Below are 9,998 nucleotides of genomic sequence, written 5' to 3' on the forward strand. Positions count from 1 at the left end.
GCGAGATCGTCGGGGGGCCACAAAAGATATATATGTCCAAATAACCATTCAAAACTGTAACGCGGGCTGCAATTGGCCCGCAGGCTGGACTTTGAACATGACATATACCATGCATTAGCTACATTGGGCCAAGCTGGACCAATGTAACTACAGTATGTAGAAATATCCAAAACTGTGATTCTTCATTAAAGCGGAGTTCCACCCAACTATACAACTTGGTCTTAAACTAAAGACCACTCTACCCCCCCCCCCTCGTTTTTGGTTATATATTTTAAAGAAAAATCATATCTTTTTCGAAGTACAAAGGTGTACTTCCATCCCAACCTCACCACAACAAGGTACTTCATTTCCTCTTCTGCCTCGGGCCTTCCTTCTTTCCCCCTGCTGTCTTCTGGGACCTGTGTGTGTCCCAGAAGACAACATAGCCATTAAGAACGTGCTACGTGGCTCGTGAGCTCAAACGCATGCCAAATCACTGCAAGCTTCAGTATTTGTAGCTGCTGACTTTAAAAAAAAAAAAAAAAACATCATTTGAGGCCGGAACTCCGCTTTAACCACTTCCGGACCACTGGTTGCATGAAACACCTGTGCATTCCTATGTGTATAAACAAGGCCCTCACACGAGCGTATGCTGTAGTATGCCCATGTGAATGAGGCCTAATAATAAACTAGTGTTACTAGCGTCAGTTTTGTATGTTTTCATCTGTGCGCCAATCCTTTAGGTGACTAAACTTGTAAGATTTCAGCTCACAGGCATCCAATCATTGGCACCTTGGATTTTTACACACGAAAAGGGAGCTGAGGTAACACTTCACCCTATAGCCCCAACTTCAGTTTGCACATCTGTGCTTTTGGCTAAAATTATCCTTCTGGTGTGTTCTGGGAACTTTTACAATCTAGACGTGTAAAATGAGGAGCTCCAGTTTTGGCTCCAAGGAGCTGTTTGAAGTCCATGCATGAAGTCACAGGCGTGGGAGGACAGGGGTGGAATGTGCTGGAGGAATTCCAGGACAGCAGCAGACAGTCCCAGGAGAAAGCTGTCCCATGACGTCATCCCTCCAGAATGTTTTGACGCCTCTGAACTCTGACCCAGAGCTGATTAGTGGAGACATTGTTCTGATATCGGATAGGAAAGCAATAAGAGACACCCTTAGCAGGCAGTATAACCAACAAATGACTCACAGCACATGTGGCCTATACACTGGGGAAATATCTAATGGAATCACGCTGACAATGGTCAAAGGTCAATAAGGAAAGGCCAAAATTGTGGTGACCACACAGAAAGACTCAATAATGGCCTCTATGGTCCATGGACACAGGTGGAGCCGCAATACTGTGACTGCATGTCCCACTGAGGAGAACCTGGGTGTCCCTCTACACCGACCCTTACTTTCATTGTTGCCTACAGCAATCAGCTTTACTAAAAAATGACAACGCATCTAAAACCAAATATGTTGGAGTGCATCTTCCTGTACTGGGAAAAAAAGTTTATTCTTGCCTTTTTTAAATATACTCTTCTTTTTACTTAACCACCTCCCGCTCGGTCAATAGTAAATTGACGTCCGGGAAGTGGTTGTGTAATCCTGACTGGATGTCTATTGACGTCCAGAAGGATAACATGTCGGCGCGCCCGTGAGGGCATACAGCGCGGCGATCGGTGATGTGGGGTGTCAGTCTGTGTCCAGGCTCTTTACCACGTGATCAGCCGTGTCCACAATGTGTGATTACGATGTAAACAGGAAGAGCCGTTGATCAGGTCTTCCTCACTCGCGTCTGACAGACGGCAGGTCTCCTGACAGGGGGGGTTCGCGCTGATTGTTTATCAGCGCAGCCCCCCCTCGGATGCCAACACTGGACCACCAGGGAAGCCGCCAGGACCACCAGGGAAGGGGGCAACATGTGGATGGCCAGGTACATCCCCCATGGCTATGTAAAAAAAAGCATAATAGATGCACTGACTGGCAACATGGGCACTGTCAAAAATTTGAAAATAAATAAGTGATGCCCAGCAATGCCATCAGTGCCACCCCTCAGTGTCCATCAGTGCCACCCCTCAGTGTCCATCAGTGCCACCACTCAGTGCCCATCCATGCCCAGTGCCCACCTATCAGTGCCCATCTGTGCCACCCATAAGTACCCATCACCTATAAGTGCCACCCATGAGTGCCCATCAGTGCCGCCAATGAGTGCCCATCAGTGCCGCATACCAGTGCCTATCAGTGCCACCCATCAGTGCCGCCTCATCGGTGCCCATCAGTGCCAACCTCATCTGTGCCCATCAGTGCCACCACATCGGTGCCCGTAATTGAAGAAGAAAACGTACTTCTTTACAAAAAAATGAACAGAATTTTTTTTCCGCAAAAAATAAAAACCGCAGAGGTGATCAAATACCACCAAAAGAAAGCTCTATTTGTGGGAACAAAATTATTAAAAAAATTGTTTAGGTACAGTGTAGAATGACCGCGCAATTGTCATTCAAAGTGCGACAGCACTGAAAGCGGAAAATTGGCTTGTGCAGGAAGGTGCGTAAGTGCCTGGTATGGAAGTGGTTAAATGAAACCAGCATGGTATTTACTCTTATACACTTCCTCTTATACAGTGATAATGCTAACTAAAGCTACATGCACACCGCGCATAGGAGGCATGGTAAAGTCTAAGGCCTCGTACACACGACCATTTTCCTCGACAGAATCCATCAAGAAACTTGGTGGCAGAGCTTTTTTGTCGTGTGTATGTTTTTCGTCGAGAAAACTGTCGTGGAACTCGATGAGAAAAAAGAGAACAAGTTCTCTTTTTCCTCGTCGGGAGTCTCAATTTCCTCGTCGGGCCGGTTTACGACGAGAAACACGTTAGTGTGTATGCTTAGAAAGCCGCGCATGCTCAGAATAAAGTATGAGATGGGAGCGCACCTTCGGTAAAAGTAGCGTTTGTAATGGAGATAGCACATTCGTCACGATGTAACAGACTGAAAAGCGCGAATCGTCTCTCACCGAACTTTTACTTAACACGCAGTAACATGAGATTAGTAAAAGCAGCCCCAAGGGTGGCGTCAGTGGAATCAAACTTACCCTTTATAGTGCCGTAGTACGTGTTGTACGTCGCCGCGTTTGAGAACAACGAGATTTGGTCTTGACAGTGTGTACGCAAAGAAAGCTTGTCAAGATTCTCGACAAGCCTGACAAGGAACTCGTTGAGGAAAACGATGTTTCATTTACGACGAGTTCCTCGGTCGTGTGTATGAGGCCTAAGGCCTAGCACACACCATGGGGTTGATTTACTAAAGGCAAATAGACTGCATTTTGCAAAGTGCAGTTGCTCCAGAGCTTAGTAAATGGGCATTTTGTTTTTCCTTGCACGTGATTGGGCATTCTTCACAAACTGAAGCTTTACCTCTTTTACTAAGCTCTGGAGCAACTGCACTTGCAGGGTGCATAGTCTATTTGTCTTTAGTAAATCAACCCCAATGAGAAAAATCAGATGAACTATCGTCCGATTTCCCATGAAGGTAACTAAGAAATTTGAATGCTATTAACTTAACTTGTACGAAAATTCTCAAACGTATTCTCAAATTCCAGAGGCAAACGTAGCTAAGTAACTAGCGTAACATGAATATTATCACAGAAAAAAAATATGCTAGTATTGATGATTTTAGCTCTTTAATGATCCAGAACAATGGTCTCCAAACTGCGGCCCAGGGCCAGATGCGCCCCTTTGCTGGCTTTTATCTGGCCCCTGGGGGCAATATTTTATTCACTGACAGCAATGAAGGGTACAATTCCTCCCAAAGACACCAAAGATGAGGCACAGTTCCTCCCAATGATACCAATGATGGGGCACAATTCCTCCCAATGATGGGGCACAATTCCTCCCAATGACACCAATGATTGGGCACAATTCCTCCCAATGACACCAATGATGGGGCACAATTTCTCCCACTGACACCAATGATGCGGTATTGTTTACACCCACTGATGCTGGAGCATTTTGTACTGCCCATGGGCAGAGTCTGGCCCCCCTAAAGTCTGAAGGACAGTAAACTGGCCATTTACTTAGAAAGTTTGGAGACTCCTGATCCCGAATATGAAAGTTCTTTCTTGTGTATGATTTTTATTTTCATTTCCATCATCTTCTTGTTTCCAATAATGTGCAGTATTTTCTTTTTGATTACAGGTGAAACTTGAAAAATTAGAATGTCGTGCAAAAGTTTATTTAATTTCACTAATGCAACTTAAAATGTGAAACTAATATATGAGGTTAGGGCCGAAACAACTAATCGATTATGAAATTAATCGATTACAATTTTCATAATCGATTATTCGGCCAGTAACATAATGGGGTTAAAAAAAACTAAAATTAGCCTTTTATAGTACAAAAAAGCAAATTGCTACTGTAAATATTACTTTCACTGTCCCACAGTAAAAAAAATTAACCCCTTACAGTAGCGATTATTTGCTCTTTTTGTACTTATTTTTGTTTTTTTAACCCCATTATGTTACTAAACATCTCAGGCCTGGGGTCACACCTGTTTTTTGGTGCTTTTTGTAGTTCATTTACATGTTTTCCTATGGGACACGTTCACATCCATGATTTTTTTTCAGCTGCTGCGTATTTGGAAAGGGCAAGAACTTTTTAATGCAAAACGATGCTATTTATTTTTTATTTTTTGTTCAATATACTTCAATGCAGAAATGCATGTAATGTGTTTTTGCGTCAATTTGTGTTTTGTAATCTGCCCAACAACAAGTTGGCCCAAAAAAAATGTAAAAATGCAATATATATATATATATTTTTTAAGGCGATTAATCGAAACAATAACCGGCCAACTAATCGATTATGAAAATAATGGTTAGTTGCAGCCCTATATGAGATAGACTCATTACACGCAAAGCAAGAAAACCCTACTTTTCCATCCGTCTGGCGGATCGGATCAGATGACGACGGACTCTACGGTCCGTCGTCATCCGATCCCCCATAGGGGAGAGCGGCGCTCTGACAGGTCTGTTCGTGTATAACCTAATTGTACAGAACCATTTATTCTGCCATAACACAAGTTAATGAAGCTCATAGCAGTGAATGGCAGTACAGGGTAAGTACCCTTTCACACTGACGCTCCATACAGGTCTATGGAGTGAAGGATGTCAGTGGTGACATGTCCGATGACATTCGATAAGGTGTGACGGATGGAAACCCTATTTTCCATCCGTCTATCGCATGGGTGCTCAACCTGTGGCTCTCCAGCTGTTGCGGAACTACAATTCCCATGAGGCATTGCAAGCCGCTGACAGGTACAAGCATGTCTCCCAAAGGCTGAGGCATTATGGGAATTGTAGTTTTGCAACAGCTGGAGAGCCACAGGTTGAGCACCCATGGCTATCGGATCGGATGAAAACGGACTCTACTGTCCGTCTTCATCCGATCCCCCCATAGATCCCCTCATAGAGGAGAGCGGCACTCTGACAGGTCCGTCCCTGCATAGTGTGCAGAGACAGACCTGCCATCTGCCTGCTCAGTGGGGATCGACGGAGCGATCCCTGCTGAGCAAAGTGGAGCCGTACACGGACAGCCCCGTGTGATAGGGCCCTTCATCTTGCAGACGTTTTTGTCCGATTTTCTTATTGTGCGTACGGGTCTTATGACAGCTAGTGGTTGGACGCTGTACCGAACAATACTCTCATGTAGGGCTGTTTGTGTTCATGCAGAATTCCTTCAGGCCTCTATTATTATTATTATTATTATAATATAGGATTGAGACTAGGTTCACGTTATTGCGATTAAAATGTGTATGGCCAGTTTAAGGCTGCATTCACACCTAGACGTATGTTACCGCGGCGTATTTTGCCGCGACAAATTGCGGCGTTTTGGCCCGCGATTTGCCGCGACAAAACGCGGGAAAAAAATGCAGCGGTAACATACACAGGAGGGGTGACAACATTGTCAGCTATGGCCGAACGCCGAAAGCCGCTTGAAAAAAAGGTCCGGGACTTGTTTTCAGGCGGCAGGCGTACGGCGTGGAGATGTGAACCATCTCCATAGTCGACAATGTAAACTCACCGCTCCAGCGTATCAGGGGCTGCTGCGGCGTCGCGCTACAGGCGTATATACACCTAGGTGTGAATGGGCACTAAGAGGGATTGTCCACATTCTGTGGAGACATCCTCTCACTTCCTGTACTGTCTCCAGGACGGGAAATTAAGACAAATCTCCCTAATGGGACAAGGACAAAAAAAAAATGGCTGGGGTTATAATCACACCCTATGCAAAATGAAAATGTAAAAAATGGTTATACTTTAGAAACAAAAGTATTTTGGTCCAATACCTACAATCATCTATAAACAATTTTACTTTTAGCTTATAAAGCTGATCTTTGCTACAACTCGATATCTAATATAGCAGACCAGCTCATTCGGTTGTCCCAGACATCCTCAGTCATCTCAAAGCCATGAAAAGTCTCTGGCTGTCATTTATCTACTTGTGTTCATGGTCACATGGGCATTGCAGTGGCAGAGCATTGAATGCCCTGGCATGGGGCGGTCCCACACTGCTAGATGGGAATAAAAGAAATCTGGATTTCCGAGAAACCAGGAACAAAAGGTCCTGAGAACGCAGCCAATCCTATTGTGTTTGCACTAATCTTTTGGATAAACCATTTTCTAAAAGGAATAATAAAGCTTGTCAATACACACACACACACTACAAAACAACCAACACAAATAAATGACTTATACTGTATTAGACTCGTACAAACCAACACGGGATAGTTCTGGCTATAAAGAAAACAACAACAAAAAACTGACCATCGTGTTTTGTGGAGGACAGCAAGCACCAGACACTACCATGTTATGTGTGCCCCGTGGCATGTTCCCCCTTCTCCACACATCAGGAACCATGAGCTGGTTGGGTGTTCAAATGAACAAAAACGTTCTAGTTGAGCCGTGTCCAAATACACAGACACTGCGCTTCTTCTTCCATCAGAAACCAGAAAGATCGAATTTAATCAGCCACAGGCAGAGATGATAGAGAATTTATACTCAGGGCTGGTTCACACCACAAAAACGCACTCCACATCCGTTTCGGATGCATTTCTGCATGTGTGTTTTTATTGCGCTTTTGGCCCCTTCCGGTGCATTTCTGAATGCATTCCAGGTGCTTTTTTCCCTTGTTTATTTTTTATTTTTCAATGAACTGTGGTGTGGTGCGTTTTTGATGTGTTCCAGTGCATTCCAGGGTGTTTTTGATGCATTTATCACATTCCAGTAAAGTTTTTTCTTGAACTGGAATTCATTGCACTGGTGTGAACTATGCCAATGGAAACCATATACCCCTACTTTATGATGCAGAAAAAAAAACGCACTGGACGGCGTGTAGTGTGACCTAGTGTATAGATGGATAATGGAAGGAAGGAAAGGAAAAAGAGGATAAGGAGTAAAGAAAGGAAAAGGGAAAGGAGAAAAAAAAAGGAAGAACAGAGGAAAGCAAAAGGGGAAAAGGAAAAGAAGGAAATTAAAAAAGGAACTGAGGAAAAGGAGGAAAGGAGGAAAAGGAGGAACAGAGGAAAAGGAGGAAAGTTGAAACAGAGGAAAAGGAGGAACAGAGGAAAAGGAGGAACGGAGGAGAAGGATGAACAGAGGGAAGGGAGGAACAGAAGAAAAGGAGGAAAGGAAAAGGAGGAAATGAAAAAAGGAACTGAGGAAAAGGAGGAAATGAAAAAAGGAACTGAGGAAAAGGAGGAAATGAAAAAAGGAACTGAGGAAAAGGAGGAAAGGAAAAAAGGAACTGAGGAAAAGGAGGAACAGAGGAAAAGGAGGAAAGGAGGAACAGAGGAAAAGGAGGAGAAGGAGGAACGGAGGAGAAGGAGGAACAGAGGAAAAGGAGGAACAGAGGAAAAGGAGGAACAGAGGAAAAGGAGGAAAGGAAAAAAGGAACTGAGGAAAAGAAGGAAAAGGAGGAAAAGGAGGAACGGAGGAGAAGGAGGAACAGAGGAAAAGGAGGAACGGAGGAGAAGGAGGAACAGAGGAAAAGAAGGAACAGAGGAAAAGGAGGAACAGAGGAGAAGTAGGAACAGAGGAAAAGGAGGAACAGAGGAGAAGGAGGAACAGAGGAGAAGGAGGAACAGAGGAGAAGGAGGAACAGAGGAGAAGGAGGAACAGAGGAAAAGGAGGAATGGAGGAACAGAGGAAAAGGAGGAACAGAGGAAAAGGAGGAACAGAGGAAAAGGAGAAGGAGGAACAGAGGAAAAGGAGGAAAGGAAAAGGAGAAACAGAGCAAAAGGAGGAAAAGAAAAGAAGGAAAGGAAGCTGAGGAACGTAGGTAAAGGAGGAAAGGAAAAGAAGGAACAGACAAAAGGAGGAAAGGAAAAGGAGGAAAGGAAAAAAGGAAAAGAGATAGATAATGATAATATACACACAGATGAATCGATAGAAAGATAGATAGATAGATAGATAAAACACAGATAAATAGTGACAAGAGAGATAATGTATATATAGATGGACAAACACATATACAGTATATAAGATCACACGCTATTTTTAGCAGCGATTTACCGTCAATTTTGCAGCGCTATTTGGCCACTAGCGGGGCGCTTTTAACACTTAACGCTTTTAACACCCACTAACATCACACTAATGTATCACGAGTTGTAGATATAGAAATTATTATCAGGGGTTCCCTGATTCTGGAAAGTTAATTTCAAGGTTTTCTTTGAGTTGAAAAGGTTGAGAAAGGCTGCTGTATACGTAGAGGAAAATCTAGATAGATAGATATAGACAGATTACAGGTCCCCCATCTAAACAGCGTGAATGGATGCTGCTGGCTATTGTATTTTTGGCTACTATATACCCAAACAGTGGCTGGAGCTGATTGGCTGCAGTCACAGTCCAACCAAGTATTTTTGCCTGGCTCTTTTAATTTCTCTATAGAAGTTTTTCGAGACATGTGGTTTCCCACCTATCACTTGAATTTCATCCGAAATCTGCTGAATATTTGAATCAATCAGTATACGTGGACCTCTGATCTGCGCCCTGATAGGTCCACTGAGGGTCAAGTCAGACTTTGCACATCACTTTCTCCTAAACCAAGGATGAGGATGACACCCCAAACAAATCAGCAACATCACCCCCCCTGGGGGATCAGAGGAAGAGTAGAGGGAGGAAAGGAACATTGATTGTTATAAGAAATCTTCTCTGGGTGTCACTTACCTCTCCTGTGCGGTGTACATTGCACGGCACAGAGCACGATCACAAGTCCCAGCCAGCAGAGGACTGACCTCCTTGTATATTCCATGATTGTCTGTGTATGAAGTCCGGCTATAGATCCCAGCAGAAGATCGCTCTGATCCCTCTCTATACACTCAGCAGCTCCTTGTGTGTGTAGGGGGCGTGTCCTGACCACACTGACCCTCCCCCAGGCCCCAGACACAGGGGGGTCACAGCATGGAGGGGGCGGTGCAGGGAGGGACTGTCCTTTATCTCAGGATTCAGAAGGATGGAGGGAGGGGGAGGAGGTGACTTTAGTTTCCTTTCCTATCACTTTCAATAAGTATAGAGACAGAGCAGAACTCAGCATGGAAAGTTTATATTCTCATTGTCTTTACATGACTCCATATACATGAGGTGCATTTATTAGCAGCACTTCTATAGTGCTGACAACCTCACATCAGCCCCTGCCCTCCAATCTCACATATTTATTAGGAGAACTATAGACAGGAGGAGGCCATTATCATACCAGCACTGCTGTGGTGGGAGGAAGGACACATACAACCAAGGAGAATGGGCAAACTCTACATAGATAATGCATAGCTCCCAACTGTCCCTGATTTGGAGGGACTGTCCCTGATTTGGAGCAATGTCCCTCTGTCCCTCATTCTCCTCATGTGTCCCTCATTTTGGTCTGATCTATATAGTTGTATATAAAATGCACTTTTTATCTCTCAAAAAGTGTTTTCCAGCCCTAAACCTTTCATCTGATTTCTAAATTTCTGCATTTAGAAATTCCATAAGCCA

The 9,998-nt window shown here is 44.1% G+C and overlaps 1 protein-coding gene across 1 annotated transcript in view; it reads right to left on the reverse strand.

Annotated features, from left to right (window-relative positions):
- The window catches only part of LOC120929545 (proteinase-activated receptor 1-like), a 34,937-nt gene extending 25,563 nt beyond the window's left edge, over nt 1-9,374 (reverse strand). The window contains exon 1 of the mRNA XM_040341124.1: nt 9,195-9,374. Within this exon, the coding sequence (XP_040197058.1) occupies nt 9,195-9,279 (85 nt within the window). The 5' untranslated portion in view covers nt 9,280-9,374. The remainder of the gene's footprint in view (nt 1-9,194) is intronic.
- Between the last annotated feature and the right edge of the window lie 624 nt (nt 9,375-9,998).

The sequence above is a fragment of the Rana temporaria genome, chromosome 1, assembly GCF_905171775.1.
Source record: "Rana temporaria chromosome 1, aRanTem1.1, whole genome shotgun sequence".
Classification (NCBI taxonomy): Eukaryota; Metazoa; Chordata; class Amphibia; order Anura; family Ranidae; genus Rana; species Rana temporaria.